Source organism: Danio aesculapii, chromosome 3, assembly GCF_903798145.1.
Source record: "Danio aesculapii chromosome 3, fDanAes4.1, whole genome shotgun sequence".
In the NCBI taxonomy this organism is placed as follows: domain Eukaryota; kingdom Metazoa; phylum Chordata; class Actinopteri; order Cypriniformes; family Danionidae; genus Danio; species Danio aesculapii.
The window spans coordinates 20592272-20616209 of NC_079437.1; the positions used below are offsets into that span (position 1 = coordinate 20592272).

Genomic DNA, 23938 nt, shown 5'->3' on the forward strand with positions numbered 1-23938 from the left:
TGGTGTATTGTTGAGATGAATTGAACTATTGTTTGCTGTCATTAAGAAAAAGCTATTGATCTTGCATCTGCAAAATGGTACACTTTTTGTAGTTGTATGAATATTCAGTTTACAGCACCTTTATATCCTGAATAAAGCTTAAAAATACTCACATTTTCATAATTGTTATTTTGTAGATGTTGTGTTAAAAGAATGATGTATAAAATATACATTGACTTAGGGCTGGGCAATAAAATCGGTATTTATTGACCATACGCCATTGTAAATAATGATAAAATAAAGTTTGATATGAAGTTGTGGTATAAAGCAATATAGTTTTATTAAAATGTGGCTGCTGAGCACTTGCCTTGAAAGCAATGACAATATGCTTAGGGAGTACGCGCACAAATAAGGAGCGACGCGAACATGGTGTGCAAGCAGTACGCGCATGCGTGCACATTTTCCAGGTACCCCTAGTTGAAAAACATCTGAACTTTTCTGCATGCCCAGAGCGCACCAATCTGCTTCACACTATGTCTGGAATATACACATTTCTAGTTGTAACTAGTTTCTAGTTGTAACTAGTTTCTAGTTTTCTAGTTGTAACTAGTTTCTAGTTGTAACGTAACTAGTAGACTAGTTACCTCATACAAACACAGCGCATCCAAACACTGCAGTGCTTTTTACTTTTTTCAATAAACTTGTTACATGTGAGTTTTAGATTCATTGTCATTGTAACTTCAGGTCAGAATAACAACACACCCAAAAACGAATGCCGTGACTAGCAGTAGTGAGGAGATTGTAAATAAAAAATATGTACTGTAAGGATGTCGCCAGAGTGGCTTTTGGTTTCTTTTCTTGTGCATCCCAGCCACTAGCTCCCCATTTGATTTGATTATCATAATTTGTTTTGTTTACAGAGTTTGAGGTTTACTGTATCATTATTATTTATCGATTCAAAATGATATGAAAGATGATATCCTGATAAGCCCTACATTGTCATCTTTCTTCTGCTTCAGAGTACAGTATGGTACAATATAACACGGATGGAAATGTACATTTATCAGATGAATACATGACATATAAAACACCAGCACAGTATTTTAAAGTGTTAGAAGACACATGCGCATATGGATGCACACACACATACACGCACACACACACACACACACGCGCACACACACATCTGGTTTATCTGGGAACACAACAATAAGGTTGTATTAGTTAACGTTAGTTAATGCATTACCTAATCTTTGTTAATGTTACCTAAATATATTATTATGCATATATTAATACATCAGTTAGCATGAACTAATTGGCAAATAACTAATTAGCTAACTTACATTCCAATGCATCTCTTTACCAGCTTAATTAACCCAATTAAGCCGATTGTGATTCTTGGCCTGTCAATCTGGGATGCATTTCCGAAAACCACCGCTCGCCAACTAAGGTCGCAAGTTGTGTTGTTACAAACATAGTTTGTTGATTTGCCGTTTCCCACATCCGTCATTCCAATAAACATTCGCAAACTGCGTTGCAAACTTCTATGCTTGCAACGACACCTCTGGAGCTGTCGTTAGAAACTTAGTTCCTGGCTTAGGTGTAATTTGCTTTCAAAGTATTTTTACAGTTCAGTTTCAGCGATCTTCATGCTTACAATTGCGCTCCCTTCGCAGTGCACTTTAAAAACATTGATGTCATTTTGAACACATCCGTGGCTCATGGCGAAAGCTATGCGTGACCTAATATTTAAAAGCAGAATTTGTTATGTCTCCAAAGCTTGTGAAAACAAAAAACATTGCATACGTTAATGCTTTTAATTTATAGTAGGTTATTTATTAAGTATCTGTACTGTATATGAATGGGCCTGTTTGTTAGCACATTTCTGCAGTGATTTACATGTCAAATGGTAAAAGTAGACTTTCAAAAAAAATAAAAATAAATAAACAATATCCCACTTAATAATAATAATTAATAATAACAAAATAATAATCATCATCATCATCATTAATATCATTATTATTAAAGTAGGATTTTTTTTCATTTCCTAATAAACAATAAATTAAATTTCATTTCTTAATAAATAGCCTCAATATTAATTTATCTATTTATATGACTTATATATGATATTAGAATATGTGTTAGCTTTTGAAAGTGATTTTATGTTTTAGATTAGAATATGTAATATTCTCAAAAGTATTTGTAAAGGAAACATTGGCCCTACATGTGCCATTTACATATATTTCAATTAATATGGAAAACGAATGCATGTTTTTACCAAAACTAATATTGGATTTTTTTTAAGCGCGTGTGCGTGTCAGACAATATAATTTGCACAAAGAAATTATAGAGTTCTTTAAAGAAGTTGTTACTCCAGCCTATTTAGAGCATCATTGTGGGCATTTTATGTTATAACTAATGTGGTTCAAACGATGGATCTGCGACAGAGAAACTATGGGTTTTGGGAAACACTCATCACTACATCGTTCTTTTCCCAAATGATGCATCGTACTATGATAGTTCAGCCACGAGTTACATCGTTGTTTGGGAAACGCACCCCTGTGCATCTATTCCATCTCCCCTATCACAAAATCCACAGGACACAACATAAACACAGCTCTACTCTCAGTGTTGTACAGTTGTCGATGTTGTTGAATGGCACGCATAAATAACACAATATGTCAGATGGCTTATGCCAAACCTTCAAAGTCTTTAAAGTCAGAAAAGTCAACTTTTATTTCAATGTTTATGCACTTCCAACTGAAATGGAATATTGGAAAGGGGAAAGGGCTTTTTTGACGCATTGTCTCATCATAGAAAACTAACGATAAGAGTGGCATGGTTAAGAATATTAATACACAGTTTAGGCTGCCACTCCAAACACGTAATCAAATGCTCGGACTTTCAATGAATATTACCAAAAAAAACAAATTAAGCCCATTTTGTAATATGTAAGGGCAGTAGCAGTGATTGACTCTGGTTTATATCATGATTTTGTTGAGTAGAGTTTTTAAACGAACAGTTCTGTACCGTCTAGTTCTTTAATTAGCAGTAAACACTTCACAGTAACTATCAGACGTAAACACTCATATTGACAGTCTCTTACTGCCAGCTTCACAGCTGAGAGAGGAAAGAAGGTGTTTACAAAGGACTGTGTTTTAAGGTGAAAAGGGCCAATCAAGAGTTTCTGGCTAACTGGATTTATCTGCTTTGTGTGTCTGTGGTAACCTTAGTGATCCTAATTGAGAGTCTTGACGAAAAGAAGTTTAAGAGTCATTTAACGAGCTGACCTTTGATCACTTGTTGTTTTACGAGAGGCTGTTTGTGTTCATTTAAGGACAAGTCAAGAGCTGTGTCATTTATTGCTGATCTCCAGAGCATTGTTGGATAACTGTCTATATTTTTTTTTTCTGTCTGTCCGTTTTTCTTGATATTTCTTTCATCATTTGCAAACAGTTATTAAATGCTTTAGCTCCCCCAACATGGGGGGTCTCGACCTTCACTAAAATATTTATGAGAGGACACTCTAGTTTTAGGGGTTACAAGTACAAATGAAACGGATACAAGTCTGATGAAAAAAACAATTTGGGACGGTTAATTTGGCAATTTAATAAGTATATTTAATTGCAGCAATACTTGAACTGCTACTTGAAAAGGTAATTACCTTCTAGCATTAAGCAAGTTTCTTGCAGAAAGTATGCCTTTCTATAAGCACCACCTACTGTATATTTCATAAAAATACACACTGTATATTATATGAAATGTATATTTCATTCAGACTGTCTGCTGTTTTTGTTCAGGCTATTATCAGACAAAATGGAGGTTAAACTAAGCTTTATGCACAATTGCAAATATTAAATGAAAATTGGCATTTTGTCTATTTAAAAAAAATTACATTAAAAAAAAAAAACTAAATTAAAACAATGTAACTCTTAGTAGTGGCGGCATGGTAACTCAGTGGTTTACACTGTTGCCTCACAGCAAGAAGGTCACTGGTTTGAGTCCCGGCTGGGCCAGTTGGCATTTCTGTGTGTAGTTTGCATGTGTATGAGTGTGTATAGGTGTTTCCCAGTACTAGGTTGCAGCTGGAAGGGAATCTGCTGCACAAAACATATGCTGGTATATTTGGCGGATTATTCTGTTGTGGCGACCTCTGAAATAGAGACTAAGCCGAAGGAATGAATATATCTTAGTGTCATGGATGGTTACAAGAAAGCAAACCCAATTGCAGACAATGTAGACAGACAAGGGGATGACAGGGTCCAAAAAGTAGGGGCAATAGCAAAGGGAAGTCAGTGGTAGAGATAAGATCGTACCAAGATGAACAGCCAGCCAGGAGTAGAACAACAGACTGGAACAACATGACTGGAACAGTATAAGACAGGACAGCAAACAGGCAACATTATTATACAATAAAACTAACTAAATCTAAAAGAAAAGATGAAATCAAATATAACTCCTAGTAGTAAGAGAACTAGACTGACTTTGGCAATTTAATAAAACAGACACTGAAATAAAGACTTTTAGAATCTTAAAGAGAGAAATTAAACAATTAAAAAGACAACTAATAATCAACAATTAACGCGACTGGAACTGACAGAAAAATAGAACAAAAATGGTTCTTTGGATAAAAGCAAGACAAAGATTAAAACACAAATTTAAGTAAACTTTAGAAACTTACAAAAGAAAGCAGTAGCTACAAACAAACAATATGAAAACAAGAGAACTAGAACAACCAAGACAAAATGCTCGGTAAGGATACACAAGACAAGCTCACATGGAACGAATCAGCAAAGAAATGAGAACACACAGCACAATATATAGAACAAAGCACACAAGAGACAGGTGAAAACAGGATAACAAGGTCTAAATAATAGGACAGGGTAACTGAAAACAAGGAGGAAAGACAAGAGGAGCACATGGCCAACACAAATTAAGGCAAAGCAATGTAAACAAGCACAGGACAAACAGGGAAATATTAAACACTGACAGGACAGACAACACTGTCAGGTCAGGAGTATGACACTCAGTAGATGATGTTTATAAGTTATTTATATATTTAAATTATAATGTTATAAATTATAAAGTATAAAGTTGTTGTGATTAATAAAAGCCTGCACTGTAAATAAATCCTGGTTGCCTTAAATTTCTAAACTGAATCAAATTAACCATATAAATCCATTGAACTTGTAAAAACTAAATCTGTAAAATTTACGGTAAAAAAACGGCAGCTGTGGTTGCCAGTATTTTACCGTTAAAAATACGGTACAAACCGTGAAAATAATTTCTTATTTTTACAGTAAACTACCGTATTTCATTAATTATAGATGTAATATGTCTGTATTTTGAATTACCAACATCTACACATCTTTTGTTACACAGTTAGACACGTTAACACAACCATATGCTGTGGTGATGAGTAAGTTACATAATGAACCAATGCTCATCTCAAACACCTTTCCCACAAGTAGAAAAGTGTATCAGTGTATAGAAGGTCTACTAAATAGAAGATATAGAAGCTACTAAATAGAAGGTATAGAAGCTACTAAACACCAGTATGGTAACACGCATAAAATTAAAGTCATGAAATAAACATCGTTTATCAACATTAGACGCAACATAAATCTCTAATGTTCAGAATTGATGGGGAAACAACTAAAAACTTCCATAGTAATATAACAAAAAGCATAAAAAGTGATGCGCCATGCAAGGAATTTTGGGAAAGTCAATTTATGGTTATTCGCCGAATATATTAAGGAAACACACCGTTAACCAGGTTATGGATTTTTACTGTAGCATTTTTACAGTTTTTTTACCGTTGAAATCCATTTTTTACAGTGTTTAAGTTAAATGGACTTAAAACAGATTGTGTAACATGTAAAATTAAGTTAGAACATGAGAACTTAGCTTAATTTTCACATTCCAGGCTCATTCTCCAATCCCAAGTCTCTCTCACCACCACGTTCCCTCAGCTACAATCATCGTTCCCCTTCTCCTGCCACCTCTCATCACGTCCGAGCCCTCTCACGTGATTTCTGATCAGACACACATGCACCCGTAGTCTAGTCCCCTGTAAAACCTCCTTGATTTCAGTCAGTCAGTGGCTGGAATCGATGTCAGATGGTTCACCTTACCTTCTCCCTGGCTCGCCATCTTCCGTGGATGTTTCCCCTCTCCAAAGGACGTTTCTCCTAAACTTGTGGATGCACAAGCTGTGATTCAGGGAAGTGACTTTATACTCTGGTGATTGCATGCAAAGCCCTGTTTACATTGTGAACTGGTTACACGTCAGCTCTCCTACCAAGAATATCACCTGCCTGCTTATTCTACTGCACTTTCCACATTGTTTTGAATAAACTGATGAAAAGAGATAACCCCCCCCCCCCCACCCCGTTTTCCTTGTGTGACAGTGACATTAATTAGTTACAATGACCTAAAAACATATGCTATCAGGACTAATTGATCATATAATATTTTACAGTGTATCAACTGATTTTGGATTTATTGTCTGTGAGGAGTCATTGAGAATTTTTAACATTAAAATAAAAGTCCCTTGGAAAAATGCTGAGAACAACTGGGTTAGCTTAAGATGCAACATGTCCTTACAAAAATACAGTAAAACAAAGCAATACTGAACATCAGAAACTACTTCACTGAAAAGTTAAAACAGACAAAAATAAACACGACAATTTGTTTTAGACTTAACCCAATAGTTCTTATTTCCTGCATTGGATGCTGTACAAAATATGTGTGAATGTTTGGATGGATTTGATTAACTGTATTGATTTAATGCAAACATTTCACATTTAAACGACTCTTGATTACAGTGCATCATTTGTGGGATAATATAATTAGCTGATTTATTTGAAGTCATATGCTGTGTCATGACTGTTTGTGTAGGCATTGTTGATGTACTGCAATTATGAAGTCAAATTCACAGACCAAAGTGTGCGTAAAGTTCAGGGTGCTCATAACAAACCTGTGATTAGCTGTGATACTGAGCCCACTCAATCTAATTAACACTGAAGCATCAAGAGCCCATTTGTTCTCTCACAGTTGTCATGGTAATAATAAACACATTTTCTCTTGCCTGTGATGGAGTTCAGAAGGCTTTGTTTGCTGTATGATGGTCGTTGGGTTTCAAAAGAAATATTACAGTACATGAGAAAAAGGAGTGCCTGCAGCAGAGTAATAGCTATAAACCGTTGGATATCACATGCGTAAATAAAGAGCAAACAACCACAGCTTTGTGAAAGCCTTTGTAACTGTTTGGAAATGTCACTTTAGAATTTATATTAAAGAGATGCTGAGTTGCTTGATTGAACTTTGTATTGTGTGTAGTATTGTGAGAGAGAGATTGACTGTATGTGATTGTTTTCATCTGATAAAGCATCCCTTCTTCAGCTCATATTCATAATAAAAAGTTATTTTATAACTACTTGTTGCAGTTTTGGTGAATATACAATTTTAAACACCTAAACACTTTAGTTTGAATGTAAAATTGGACCTCTGTTGTCTGTTCACATGTTCAGTAACTAGCTGCACACAAGCACTTTACTTAGGCTTTGTGATAAATGCATTTTAGCCATGTTTTAAAGAAACATCAGCTTAAAAAAAATAACCCAATTTTACAACTTCCCAGGAGTTAAGTCTCCAGGTCTGGAAGGGGCACTTTTAGCTTTTAATCAAGGAACATGGCTTCTGCAGGTGCAATGATATTGCACATCACCTGAAAATAGGCTCACTTCCATCAGTATAACCAATGTGGCCACCTGCTGCACTGGAAGTGTACCTTGCAACCATAGAGATGATAGATGAGAGAAAATTCAGAACATTTACTTTTGTCCAGAACTTTAACCGTATATGCTATATTTGAACTGGAATACTCTGAAGTTAGCCGATTTTTCAGATGCTGTGTACTGTCATTGTGCCGGCTGCAGCCATGTTACAGCAGCAAATTTCCTTGGCTGTTTCTCAGTTCAAAGAATGCTTTCTTGTGCAGACTGTTCTTGCCAGGTTACCTCAGAAGAACTACTCGGGAGACAGTACACGTCCTGTGATGGCCACATGACCTTCACACATTTTTTTACAAAAAAATATTTAAACATTACAGCATTCATACAAGTTACTGCTTTTGCCTTTTTCAATACACACTCACCGGCCACTTTTTTGGGTACATCCTACTAGTACCGGGTTGGACCCCCTTTTGCCTTAAGAGTTGCCTTAACTCTTCATGGCATAGATTCAACAAGGTACTCGAAAAATTTCCTTATGGATTTTGGTCCATATTAACATTATCGATGTTATATTATGCAATTGCTGCAGATTTGTTGGTTGAGATTCCTTGATGTGAATTTACTGTTTCACCACATCCCAAAAGTGCTCTATTAGATTGAGATCTGGTGACTGTGGAGGCCATTTGAGTAAAGTCAACTCATTTACATTTACTTTGGTCCAGAACTTGAACCTTAAATACTGTATTTGAACTGGAATACTCCGAAGTTAGCTGATTTTCAGATGCTGTGTACTATCATTGTGCCAGCTGCAGTCATGTTAACTTTCATTCTTGCCAGGTTACCTCGGAAGAACAAACTCAGGAGATCACGAGAAAAGAGAATGCGTCCTGTGAGAACTAAGATCCTGCATTCTTCCTGATGGTCACATAAACTTCACACATTTTTTAACAGAAAATTATTCAAACAATACAGCGTTCATACAACGAGTTATTGTTTTTCCCTTTTTCAATATCTATAACAATCACAAAGACCTTACAAATATATATTGCACAGTACAAATAAAACAGATTTTAATATGAATTTTAGCAAATAAATACTCTTAATATGTTTATGCCTTAATTAAGATTTTCATGTCAGTTTACTTTCACAGTCTCATTTTGGGAAACTCCTAAAATAAGTTATATCTCTGAACTTTAATAATAATCAGGATTAAAATGCTGCACTTCCCACCTCCTTTATTCAGAATCAGCTGCAATGACTTCTGGGACTTCTCGAACGAGTTTTGTGCTCAAGTCTGCATCGATGCATCCTCGATATCAAGAACACATCCGGGAACTTTCACGCATCCTCCCTTTTTGCAATCTTGAGTTTTGGAACTAAACTTTGGAAGTTGATGGCGCTACACGAGAACACAGCAATGCAAGATCACTGAAGATATTTGAATTTCATTTTGAGAAACAGCCCTTGATTATTAAGTCGAAATGAGAATAATGTTGCTAGAAAATAACAGCTTTTATTTTCCACAGGTCTTAACATACAATGTGACTATGGAAGAGTCAAGCTTTAAATAGAAAACATTATTGACATTTTTTTGGTCAATTTTGAGCGAGATGCTAATGGTCTAATCCGATTCAATGATTTATGCTAAGCTAAGCTAAAAGTGTGCCTGCCAGACCTGGAGATCAGCTGACTGGAATCAAAAATGTTCAGTGTTCCTTTAAGTAAACTCAAAGAAAGATTGTGCTTTTTTGTGCACATTATGCTCCTCATAGACACAGGGAGCACAGATAAGCACAACTTTAAGAACATCTGCATGCAAACATTTCTCTCTTTTCACACTGAGAGCTGTCGGTGTCCTCAGCATTGTTCTTTCAATTCACTGCACTGGTATCACATGTGGTTTGACCCCAAATATAAACAACGTCGTTGGAACTGATTTTGTTTTCAGTTTTGGGTACAAAAACATTGAGGGATGTGCAATTATTCGATTGTCTCTGCATTTCATTGCAGCAGTTGAGATAAACTATTTTAAAATAGTTTTTGTTTCATGGGAGACACACACACACACACACACACACACACACACACACACACACACACACACACACACACACTACAAGGCTGTTAAATACTTGATTCTGATTGGCTGATGAACATTATAAGGTGTGCAATCATACAGCTAAAGCAGTTCCTGACAGGTTTTGATCCTATTAGTTTAGTGTGTTCATTGTTGTTTGTTTCAGCTGCTCAGATATTGTGAAATAAGCAAATTTATGAATTTAAACCTCTAAAGCCAATCACATCCAAGAATGTTTTTATTTTTACAGACAGATGCGCAGTAGCTTATATAAAGTACATCAGGATCTTGTACATTTATTTCCTCAGAGGCGTTTTGTTCCCGTAAAATCACACCCAAGAACATAAGCATGGATGTCAGGATAAATTGCATTGCAAAAACGGCATAGTCCCTCATTGTGACAAATAAACAAACTTCATCCTGTAGGGTGGAACCTCATTTTCAAATCAATATAGTCACAGCGCAGTACTGAGAACATATTGTTTTGTGCATCCATTTTTCTGCTATTTGAAAAGACATGGAGAACAGAGCTGCTCATATCCATTATGAATTATTCAGCAGCGATATCACCTGTTATTTCCGGGCCAGAGGATGAACTGACTCTGACATGCAAGCTTGGGTTGTTAGCTTCAATGTGTGTGCGTTTGTGTGCATGCTTTGCTCCGGTGCTGAGGATCTAGCCGAACTGTCCATTGCTTTTGTGAAGTAGAAGATTAATAGATGTGTGCTTGTTTTATCTCATTGAACAGCAGACAGCAAGGTGAATAGAGAAACAAATTTAACCGTGATTTGATAGGCAAAGCAGCACAATTCTCTACAGTAAAGATTCATACTCTATTTGCTTCACAAACAGAGAAAGAAATGCATGAATGGTAATGTTTGTATGGTTAAAAAGTTATCCTAAATCATTTTTAGGTATTAGGTTTTGTGTTTTTAGTTCACTTTGTCTGTTTGTAATTGATTTAACTATTTCAAGTTATCAGGCAAGTTTGCAACATCATATTTGTGCAATGTGTAAATTATATACAACAAAAGACTGCAAATACACAAAAGATCAGCCAACCAAACAATCAAACAAACAATCACCCAGTAAGTTAATCAATCAACAAAAATCAACAGTCAGTCAATGAATCAGCTAAAATTGACAGTTAATCAATGAACAAATAAATAAATAAATAAATAAAACCAAACAACCAACCATCCAACTAACCAACCAAACAAACAATGACTCAGTTAGTCAATCAACTAAAATAAAAAGGTTGTCAGTGAATAAACAAATGAATGAATGAATGAACCAAACAAACAATCACCCAGTTAGTCAGTCAATAAATCAACAAAAATCCACAGTCAGTCAACAAATCAGTTAAAATTGGCAGTTAGTCAATGAACAAATGAATAAACCAACCAACCAACCAACCATCCAACCATCCAACCAAACAAGCAAACAAACAATCACCCAGTTAGTCAGTCTATACATTAACTAAAATCATTAGTTAGTCGATGAAGAAATGAATGAATGAACCAACCAACCAACCAACCAACCAACCAACCAAATAGCAAACAAACAATCACCCAGTTAATCAGTCAATACATCAACTAAAATCAGTAGTTAGCCAGTGAAGAAATGAATGTATAAATGAACCAACCAACCAAATGGAAAACAAACAATCACCCAGTTAGTCAGTCAATACATCAACTAAAATCATTAGTTAGTCAGTGAAGAAATGAATAAATGAATCAACCAACCAACCAAATGGAAAACAAACAATCACCCAGTTAGTCAGTCAATACATCAACTAAAATCATTAGTTAGTCAGTGAAGAAATGAATAAATGAATCAACCAACCAACCAAATGGCAAGCAAACAGTCACCCAGTTAGTCAGTCAGGCAATCAATCAACAAAAATCTATAGTTAAGCTGCGGTCACACTGCACTTTTCTCTCCATAGACTTCCATTCATACACACACTAATGCATCAGACCGGAAACACAAGGTCGTGCGTCAAGTTTCACAGTTTGCTGCGTTGGAAAGTTCAAGTTTGGGGAACTCTGACCTGCAAAATTGCATCACATGATTGCGTGAGACCAATATAGGATCAAAACATGACCTCTCTGGACAGAAATTTAAAATGTGGAGCAATCGCTCGCTTTTTTAAATGTCTAATCATCTTGTTTAATCCCGCCCATTTTCGCAGCGCCATACGACAGAATTTTGCACACACAAAACCCAGTGTGACCGCAGCTTTAGTCAGTGAACCAACCAACCAATCAATCAATCAATCAATCACATATGCAAGTCATTGTTGTGGTCTTCCTCAATGGCTCTGTGTTTTTGAATGAATCATTTGAGTGCATAAGTCAATCACTTAAAACTCTTGCTTTTTCATTCCATATTGAATGTGTGTTTTCAAACAAATCAGTTTGTCTTGTTTACACCCGCTATTAAGATGTGTTTTGGTCCATCTAATTAAACTAATAACACAGACATATTGCACACTGCACAACTTGCAATATCAACTTTTTCTCTTTTCAGCTTTATTTACACAAATAGGATCTCCAGGCTTTGATCCATTGCCAGTGAGAAGCCAAGAAATATGAGCTTTTAATGAAATCTGAAGGCAGTTCATGTTGAGATGAAAGAACAAGTGAATGTGGGAGTGTTTGTAAATGTCACACTTTCAGCCAGGATTGTCATCATCCTCTTGCTATTGAGCAAATATGAGGTGTTGCAACTCATTAAGGTATTGCACTCAGCAGGCTCTTGATGTGTAGTATATGTGTAAGAAGCACTGCAGTGTATTTCTACACAAGAAATGTTGAAAAAGCATTTCTTATACTTGTTCTTTTGCCTTTCATTAACAATGAATATTCTTTTTCTTCTTCTTTCCCAGCTCGCACTTTAATCCTGTGGAACCAGACATCTAGCCCCGCCACTAACTCTACAGGTCAGTTTAAAACTTGTCTTCATAATCTGTAATCATGACAAATTTCAAGCTGAATCACAGTATTGAAGCACGTGGTCATGGCTTTGATATTTCCAGGAAAATATTCGAAAGTATTTACTGTAGGCTTTAAGCATGAGAAGTTATTACGTACTGTAATACTCTGCAGTACATTTGTCCATGATATCATGCATTAGGCATTTATCTTTCATCCGATTGCACATTTATAATTTAAAAGATGATGTATGAGTTTCTCAGTACTGGGTTGCAGCTGGAAGGGTATCCTCTGCATAAAACATATGCTGGAATAGTTGGCGGTTCATTCCGCTGTGGTGACCTCTGATAAATCAGAGACAAATGCTGCGTCCCAATTCGCATACTTATACTATGTACTTTTTTGTAAAGGAAAAGTACACACTTTTGAGTGTGTAACAGAAGAGTATGCAAGCTTTTGGGACATACTACTTCCTCGTTAACAGATCGTTGTGTTGCTTAGTTACGAGCCCTGTCAATCATCCACACATCATCCACATTTCTTTCATATTTAATTTCCTACCCTATTGGAGAAGCAGCAGCAGCAGGTTTATCTCCCATTCACGAGTCTTTCATGCAGAGAAATCTCCTCAGGTGTTTGGATAATTCTGCATTCAGACGTTAATGTCTAAACACGTCTTTATTTAAGTTCGGTATTGTTGTTGCAGATGAAATATAACACAGAAATCGCGATTAAAACATGTTCCAGTTGGCTAGATATTAATTAACAGTCATACAAACATCTTTACCGAAGCCTCTCTACTTTACGGTTAGTCTCGTGCATCCATCATGTTTGTAGTTTGTTTACACTTTTCATCCGCATTTGTAGTTCTAAATCGAATTCACGTCCTACGCGCAATGTATTGTGGGCAATATCAGCGGTTAGAGTATGGACGCTTCTACACTTTAAGTTTTTACCGGAAATAGTAAACCATCCGGGAACCTTTGGCATACTCTTTTCAACATACTATGATTTGGGACATACTAATTCTACCTTCAAATACTATTTAGGACGTATAGTATGCGGATTGGGACGCAGCAGAAGATAAAGGAATATGAATGAATGAAGATGATGTATGAAGTTTGTTAAAGTAGTATGAATACATATAAATGGACAATTAATAGATGTCACAAACAAAACCTTTGCCTGTCATTGGTTGGTAACGCAGATAATCCTAAAGATCATCATTTGGTCAGTTTTCTTCAGCAAAAATAAACAAATAAACAAAAATTATTTAGACTGCAGTGGATTAAGATATATATGTGAAAATCTCCAGGGAGGATTAGGAACTTTTAAAAATACTTCTTAATCTCCGTTAGGCTCCTCAGATCCCTTTTGATTAAAAGAACAATGTGGAAAAAATTCGAAAATCTGGAAAAGAGGCCAGTTCTGATGATATAAGTGTGTCCTGCGGCTCGCACAAACACGTAGAAGTAAGCCACAGAGATAAAGATGGATAAAGAGATATTCAATGGAAACCATCCGCAAGAATCCCACGTGTCTCCCATGCAGCCATCATCATTAATAGCCTTAAGTGCTTATGCCGGAGCCTCTGAACATTTACTCTCCAGTTTATAAGAAAATAGCATTTCTTCAGGACACACAATACTCAGTTGTTGCCAAGGCACCACGTAGAAAATAAGCAGTGTTAAATGATCTCCTGCATATGAAGGTGAGCGACTCGCATTAAAACTGCAGGCATTGATTCTGGGCTCGGAGCTGAGAGATTTCAGCTAATAACACAGGCCATTTGTAAAGTTCTATAGATTATATTCTTTTGTTTAAAATATTCATAGTCATACTGTGGGCTTATCTTATCTGTCAAAGAGCTGCTTTTCATTTGCATTTCAATTGATTATTTAGAACAGGAATACTGAAAGAATTCACAAGTAAATTCAGTTTAGTGGCAGCGTTCATTTTTTGCAACTAAAACCTGAATACAGTACAAATACAATCCAGCCTTTTTTGTTTGTTTGTTTGTTTGTTTTTTGGAAAACAAAACTATTCATTTGTCTACAAGCTAGCCATTTAACATATAAATGTTTGTACATATGTGAACTCAGAATCAGTAAAAGCCTGTAAAGTCATGTTTGGATCAGTATTCAATTCAATTCAATTCACCATTATTCGTATAGCGCTTTCACAATGTAGATTGTGTCAAAGCAGCTTCACATAGAAGATCATAGTAAATTGAAACAGTGTAGTTCAGTTTTCAGTGTTTAAGTTCAGTTTAGTTTAGCTCAGTTCAGTGTGGTTTAATAATCTCTACTGAGAGTCCAAACACTGAAGAGCAAATCCATTGATGTGCAGCTCTACAGGTCCCGAACCATGCAAGCCAGTAGCGACAGCCACAGAATATGTTGTCTTTAAGGTTATCTATAAGCTAGCATACTCCAAAACAGTGACAGAATTCTCATATAGAAAAAAATAAATAAATGAACACACCTTTAAATATCATTTTTAGATGAATAAAATCAATTTAAAATGTTTCTTTTTTTTTCAACATACAAAATTATGAGAAGTGCCAAACTAGAAAATCTGTGAAAAGTATAATTATATAATGCTGTATTCTTGGTGTCATTACTTTGTCGTTAAAAATCCATTATGCTGAGTCATTTCTTCACATTGACACTCAAACTTCCACCTCCTCTGCCCTTTAGGTTTATTCTGTAACACTTCCATTGATGGCATTGGGACATGCTGGCCCAGGAGCAGTGCTGGAGAGGTGGTGTCTCGGCCCTGTCCCGAATCCTTCCTTGGGGTCCGATACAACACCACCAGTAAGTGCCCAGCATTTCACACTTTTTTTTTTACTTTTGTCCCATCTGGACGACTCCATCTGCTCTTGTTTACAAGAACACAAGCTGTTTATTGTTTTATATCTGTTTTATAGAAGACCTAGTTGCTTGACTCTTATAGTTTCGTGTTCTCTTGTCAAGTCGATGTTGTCGGACTTCAAACAATGGCAGGTCTTTGGGGATATTTCTGTGCCTGAGTCGTGTGGACGTAATGTTTTGGATGAATATATACATCTGGCACTGCTTGATAGGAACAGCAGCAGTGCGAGCGTCATAAGCAAGCTGACAGCTGAGAGCTTCAGTACATAACAAGCTTTCAGATTCATGTTTGCGAGAAAGAGGGAGTGAGTTTGTTGTGCGTGTGTGCGTGCGTGCGTGCGTGCGTGTGTGTGTGTGTGTGTGCGTGAGTGAGTGTGTGTTTGCGTGTGTGCTTGCGTGTGTGTTTGCGTGTGTTTTCGTGTGTGTGTGTGCCCGCATGTAACTGCCAAATTGGCCTGTGTGTGTCGGGCTGCATGTAGGTCAGCTGTTTGGAGCTCTTGTTTGCTACCAAGTAATGTTTTACCATTGCTAACAAGCTCACTAATTGTTCTGCCAATGTGAGTGTATGCAGACCATGTCTTATGTGCTGTGTGTGTGTGTGTGTGTTTACTGGCTGTAACGAGAGAGAAGCTACTGTGAAAAGGTGTTACAGTCTCCCTCAGAGACAAATAGTTGTTCTATCTTCTCCCTGTGGATGGAAGTGGAGGTTTTATAAAATGAAACTTTTGGCACCTTCCAGCTTATTTGCCTTTATTTCTTTTTTCTTTTTCTTCAATTGTCCTTCTGTTCTTTATTTTTGTTTGTTTCTTACTGTCTTCTCTTTATTTGTTCCTACATTTCTGCGTATCTCTCCTTCATTGTCTTTCTTTCTGCTTGTCTTCTGTTCATTCTTTCCTTTTCATCATTTCACTTCATTAATTTGTCCTTCTTTTCATTGTCCTTCCTTCCTTTCTTCGTGTATTCTCTCTGTCTTTCTTTTATTTTATTCCTCTGTTTTCTTTTCATTAATTCCTCACTTCTGTTATTATTCTTATATTCTTATCTCCGTATCTCCTTCCCCCCTTCACTCTCCCATCCTCTCCCTCCATCCATCCTTCCTTCCTTCCTTCCTTCCTTCCTTCCTTCCTTCCTTCTTTCCTTCCTTCCTTCCTTAATTCCTTCCTTGCTTCCTTCCTGGTTTCAGTTTTTTCCTTTCATTATTCTGCATTCTTTCATTCATTCTTTTATGTTTCTATTGATTCCTTCTTCCTTCCTTCCTTCCTTCCTTCCTTCCTTCCTTCCTTCCTTCCTTCCTTCTTTTCTTTTATTCTCCTGTTTTCTTTTCATTAATTCCTGACTTTTATTATTCTTATATTCTTATCTCCTCCTCTCCCTTCCCCCCTCTTCCCCTTCTCTCCCTCTATCCTCTCCTTCCATCCTTCCTTCCTTCCTTTCTTCCTCCCTTCCTGGCTTCAGTTTTTTTCCTTCCATCTTTGTCATCCTTTTATTTATTCTTTTCTCTATTGATTCTTCCTTCCTTTCTTCCATTCTTTCTTTCTTCCTTCCTTCCTACCTTCATTGATTCATTATTTCTGTTTTTCTTTTCTTTTAACCCTATTTTCCTTTCATTAATTCTTTTCATATTGTTATATTATTCCATTCATCCGTACGTCCATCCATCTAGCCATCCATCCTCTCTTCCTTCCTTCATTGTTTCTGTTTTGTCTTTCCATATTTCTGTCCTTTCATTTATTCTTTTCTATTCAATTTTTCGATTTTTTTTCCCCCACCTTCCTTCCTTTCGTCTCTCCTCCCTTCTTTTTTTCCTTACTTCCTTCCTTGCTTCCTTCCTTCCTTCCTGGTTTTCTTTCATTCCATCTTTCTGTCATTCTTTCATTTTTTTTATTGTCCTGTTTGTATTGATTTTCCTTCCTTCCTCCCTCCATCCATCCATCCCTTCCTTCCTTCATTATTGCTGTCTTTCTTTGTATTGTTATATTTATTATATTTCTTAATAATTGCTATATTATTCCCTGCATAACTCCTTTCCTTCCTTCTTTCTGTTTTTTTCTTCTATCTTTCTGTCATTCTTTCATTTATTCTTTGTTTGTTTGTTTGTTCCTTCCTTCCTCCCTCCATCCCTTCCTTCCTTCATTATTACTGTATTTCTTTCATTTGATCCCTGTTATCTTTTCATTAAATTCTGACTTTTTTTCCTTATTCTTATATTATTTCCTCCTTACCTTCCTCCTCTCTCTCCATCCTTCCTTAGTTTGCTTCCTGGTTTCTGTTTTTCTTTCTTTCCATTTTCCTTCCTTCCTTCCTTCCTTCCTTCCTTCCTTCCTTCCTTCCTCTCTCCATTCCTCCCTTCCTCCATTCTTTCTGTCTTTCTTTTCTTTTATCGCTCTATTTTCTTTTCATTATTTCCTGACTTCTTTTCTAATTGTTATATTATTCCCTCCATAATTCCTTCTTTCCTTCCTTCTTTCTCCTTTGTTTTTCCTTCTATCTTTCTGTCATTCTTTTTATATCCCTTTATTTTCCTTCATTTCCTTTTATTTTTACATTCTCTCTTATTATTTGTCTTCCTGTCTTTCTTCCTTTGCCTCTTCTTTTCTATGACTAAAATAATATCTGCACCTCAGTCAGGTTTACTTCTGTCAAATAAACCCTGTGGGCTGCAGATTCACAAGCCTTTACAGATCTCTCAACTCTAATGTTAGATATAGTGTTAGATTAACAAAACATTTTTTTTGAGCTCAGATAAGCACACCACAGTGTGTCATCCAAGTATGTATGAGTGGATCAGCACTTCTCAACTTAACAACACAATGTGATTGATTGAACAGTATGCTTCAGTTTGTGCTTTAATTTAATTATTCCTAGAAGCACCTGTTGCTTGTTTAGATAATGACAAGTAAAGTTTTGTTGAAGTTTTTTTCTTAGGAGAGAGGTAAATATGAACAGAATTAAGTTTGATGCCACAGTCATTAATATAGATAAAATAGTATTAAATAAATATATGACAATACAGAAATTGTGCCAAGGGACAGAGATAACTTAAGAGTTCTGATTTGTTTATTCGGTTTTATCATTAATAATGGTCACTTTTTTAATGTTCATCTGGAAGAAAGCTTAAAAAAGAGATTCAGTGAATTGTGTAATGAATGTGTTTGGAACGCTCTGTGGATAAGTATTTTTTAAATGATTAGTTGATAAATATTCTCGTATACATGAAAATAAGGCCCTAAAACCATAGATGGCAGATGGTTGGTTAGTATTTTAAGATCCACTGGAGCTGACAGCACAATTGATTTGTATAGTCCTGTGGCAGCAGCATATTGTAAAGCTTAGGGCAGTGTGTGCAGCCGAAGCAGGAACAGACAGTATATAATGTTCACAGTGCACTGCAACTGTGACACACAGTCTGTGCTCATCTATTGGTTTTCCCCCACTGGAGTTACATTAGTACAAATAAATGAGAGAAATAAATTGCTTAATCTAAATTACCGTACTGGTTAATCAACAAACATTTTTGTGTACATTTAGATTTTCTTGACAGTTTGGAAGTACTAACCATACATGCATATTCCATAAATAAATATTATACAAAATATGTACTAATTTGTTTGACCACTATGTATGCAGAAAGTGCATTTGCATTTCACCAGAACAGTACAGACCGCAAGCAAAACAAACCAATCAATGACTTTGTGGAAATTCGGCTTGTCAGAGAGGTAAAAGAGGTGGGCATTAGTTCAATCAATACTACAAAAAGCAAGATACATACTTCAATGACAGACGCAACAGCACTGGAATATACTGGCACCACATTCCAAAATAAACTTGCATTACCCAAACAGACAAACAGTATCGAATGACACCTTCATGAGGTTTTGCTTTCTGCAAATTGAGCGTACTGTCAGTGCTGTAAACGATAGGATCGTCAAACATGTACTTGCCAATCTTATTGACCTTTCTAATGAGCTTTCTGCTGCCAGAATCATTCATTAGCTATTAAAAATCCATCTTGCCTTTTGACTAATTGCAAACTCTCTCTTGAAATCCACACAAAGACATCTGCAGTCCCTTACAGTCAATGGAATGTATTTTATGGGACTCTCAAATTAAGAAGACAGTCTACTAATACTCTAATGACTGATACTTGATGTGCTTTATTTGCAGAGCAACTTATAATCAACAAAATCTCTAAGAACGTTAGCACATCAAGCCAACAAATGCTAACTGTTCTAAATATGGGCCTAAACATTTGTGCTTGAACACACTGCAAAAACTACAATCAGTAGGTCACCAGCATTTACAGTTGGTGTGTGTGCACTTTTTTTACATCCCAGTGAGGACTTAAACCTGAATTCACACACTGTAGGGACCAAGATTGAGGTTCACCTGGGTAAACATGCTTATAAATCACACCGAATGAAGTGATTTATCCCCACCGGAATATAGGAAAAAGTGTGTGTGCGTTTGTGTATGTGTGAGAAAATAGCTTTCTATGTTAGCATCAGTATCGGCAGTCTGTATTTATCATTCAGAAAGGGAAATTGAAACTAGGACTACAGACACAAACATTAAACAAAGTCACCTACAATTTTAAACATGAATGATGTTCACTTTCTTTGTTCCCGGCAGCTCGCGTCGCTGTGAATATATTTGTGTATTGAAATGCGCTGGTAAGATGACATACAATTACAACAACTTTCTGTCTGTGCCTTTCTTGAACTCTTTGCTGACTTTCACCATTTTCGCATCAACTCATATGAAAGACTGAGCAGCCAGTGAGAGTTCTGCCTCACCGATGCTGGCAGCTAATCAGAGTCGTCTCTAAGTGATGACGTAGATGTTGAAAGTCAATCAGAGAGTTCTCCCTCTCACTGTTACCGCCCACTGCATGCTGACAGCCAATCAGAGTTCTCTTAGCAAGCACTAAGCAGGGTGTGAACACTTTAAAAACCATCTATCAATAACAGGGTCATGTTGGCTTGGTGTTTCATGGGATTATTTTAGAAAAATAATGAATTTTTAATAAACAAGTGTGAAAAAGTTTGCCATTTTATATGGAGAGTTTGGGAAATTGTCTTAGCACTGTCGCCTCACAGCAAGAAGGTCGCTGGTTTGAGTCCTGGCTTGGTCAGTTGGCATTTCTGTGTGGAGTGGAGTGTGGGTTTCCTCCGGGTGCTCTGGTTTCCCCCACAGTCCAAAAACATGCAATACAGGTGAACTGAATAAACTAAATTGGCCGTAGTGTAAGTGTGTGAATGAGTGTGTATGGGTGTTTCCCAGTACTGGGTAGCAGCTGGAAGGGCATCTGCTCTGTAAAACATATGTTGGATAAGTTCATTCCGCAGTGGTGACCCCTGATGAATAAAGCAACTAAGCCGAAGGATAATGAATGAATGAGTTTGGAAAATTGTATTGCTGCAGTCATGTGAAGATGTTTACCATGTTGAGGAATTTTGTTTAATGGAATATGAATATTTAGTAACAGGAAAAGTTCCTTTTGTGTTCCAAGGCTTTGCTTAACACAGTAAGGAAATACATTTCATATACATTACCATTTTCATATTTATTACCATTAATAATGTTGAATTATATCAATTTTGATATATTTTCATTAAAAAAATTAACCTACTGTATACTGGGTTACAGATCATTATACACCACATCTAATAGGGGTTTCTTAAAGGAAAATTAATCTTGATGTAGACAAAATATGTAATATAGCTTCAAAACAAACACAAAAATGTATGTTGATATTTTTAGTTTTGCTTTAAATACAGTATACTGTGGATTAAGTAACACCACAGTTTGTATGTTTAATCAATTATTTGTTTGGTTAGTTTGTTGGTTGCTTGTTTGTTTGTTTGTTTGTTAATTCATTCATTTTTAACCAATTTTATTTTGATCATTTTATGCAGTATATATTTCATTTAATTGTACAACATATTCATATATACAGCATTTTCATTCTTGATGCCTATGCTACACTCCTACATCTCCTAAAGAGATTTTATCCCTTAAAAATATATATATAGTACTACCTAAATTTGTATTTTTATTAATTATACTACTATAGACCAACTACATAGAGGTTTCGAGGTGTCTTTATTTATTCAAATGAACATGGTCCAGAAACAGACAACAGGTGGCAGCTGATTGTATTTTTTTGTGGAAGTCATAAGCAAAGATTTTTCAATCATACGTATCTTTAAATTTGCAATTTAACTAAGTGCATGGCTACCTTATGTTCCTGATTTATTTCAAAATCAATGCACACAATTAACTTTTACTATATATAGATTTGCCTCTCAACAATACTATACAGTATATAAATATATTAAAACAATATTGCCTACAATAATTTTCCACCAACAGTCAGACTATGTTTACATCTATTTATTGTCTTCTACGTATTACAGTCAACATTGCTAATTGTATACTGTTTTGTTTTTTGGGAGTATAATGTTGTATTTTGCACTGTCTGTATTGTGCACTGTCTGGAGCCAGCACCTAAGCTTTTAACTCATCATAGTACACGTGCTGCTAATGATGTGACAATAAAAGTGATTTGATTTGATATAGTAGTCAACATTTGAAGTGGATCAAAAAAGTTTTTTTTTAATTTTCACTATGTATGTATGTATATATATATATATATATATATATATATATATATATATATATATATATATATATATATATATATATATATATATATATATATATATATATATATATATATGATGACGCTGTTTTATAAACAATTTATTGAATCTGTTTTATCTTTCTGCATTGTAGCTTGGTACGGTAATCTGAGTCTGTCAAATAAGAACAGGTTGGGTAGCCTTGTGAAGGTGACAGTCCAACGGTAATTTACTATTATTATGTTTTAAAGAGAGCTCAGGGTATCTTATGCACCCCGGATCGTCCATTGTACTCTGTGTTTCAACTGTATTTCAGAATTAGAAATTATTTTATAATGATGGCCATTAGATTCAGCGTTCAACGGGGAGAGAGATGCATCTAAAAATGATAATTTGGTAATGTGTACATGGAACTTCACCTGTGTTATGGCACCTTGTTGCAATTTTAGATTCCTCAAACGGGATAACGAAGTTGAATCTGAGTCTAAGTTGAATCTAAGTTATAAATAAAAGGCACTGATTACAGTTGATTATGGAATATTTGGTGGAGATACGTCCTACTCTAAGTTGGCACAGTGTTGTACAAAGCAGGGCATTTTCTATATATATATATATTTTCTCAGCAGTGCTCAATTATGCTCCTGAAGATCCATCTTTCTGTAAAATTATCTCTAATTGAATACACCTGAGCCCATTAATCAAGCTCTCAACCCCAAATTGCTCCCCAATAAGTAGATCTGATCATGGCACATTATGCTTTGAATGCAGAAAATCTGAGTGGGATAAAAACAGACAAGTTTTCTGTAGTTGTTTTAAATCTCCTCTAGCCTTTTAGTAATTCATTCATTCATTTTCCTTTAGCTTAGTCCCTCATTTTTCAGAAGTCGCCACAGCGGAATGAACCATCAACTATACAGGCATATGGTTTATATAGCAGTTGCCCTTCAAGCTGCAACCCATTACTGGGAAAGTAATTACTAGGAAAATTATTTGCAACCAACCAACCTGCATTCATTAATTCTTTATACTTTACAGTACATTATATTTAGTCGCACATAGTTTCCGGCACATGGGATTTACATCAATCAGTTTTCACTCATGTATAAGTAATTATTGAGTAAGTGAACAATTTTACATAATAATTTTTCCTGCAATTTTGTCCCCTGTGAAATTTGTGCAGCTCTCGAGTATTCAGGTTTTACAGTGTGTCAGCATCTGAAATTAATTATCTGTTTTTGTTTCCTTAATAAAGATTAACGAGCAAGTGAACAATTTTGGACGCTGCAGCAATCCTTTGGGTTCATTTAGGTGTAAGTTGTTTCCAGCTCACAGTATTGACTTACTAATTTCTCTTCCCCCGTAGTGCACAATGGGTCATTTACTATAAGGGGTGGGTCATCTGAAGACATCCACAATCTATCTGAAAACGAATTTGGAAAGCAATTTAACTTAGGCATACATTAGTGCTGTTCTGTGATCCAAATTTTAGGTTTGGTTACGGCTTGTAGCAGTTCCAAGGCCCCCAGCACACTGGAAGTTTCTTGTGTGTCTGAAGATCTTGATTAGCAGCTTTTTTAGAGTTGATGATGAACTCTTTAGGAGCAGATTTAGACGACAGTGCTTTAAATTTGTATGCTTTCACTTCTCCTTATCTGCTTGTTAAGTTGTGACGTCATGCAAAGCGGCTTCCGG

General features: G+C 35.9%; 1 protein-coding gene across 1 annotated transcript in view; it reads left to right on the forward strand.

The window, feature by feature from the left end:
• Positions 1 to 23938, forward strand: part of crhr1 (corticotropin releasing hormone receptor 1) — a 233294-nt gene that overhangs the window by 91791 nt on the left and 117565 nt on the right. The window contains exons 3-4 of the mRNA XM_056453349.1: positions 12684 to 12737; positions 15429 to 15548. Of these exons, the coding sequence (XP_056309324.1) occupies positions 12684 to 12737; positions 15429 to 15548 (174 nt within the window). The remainder of the gene's footprint in view (positions 1 to 12683; positions 12738 to 15428; positions 15549 to 23938) is intronic.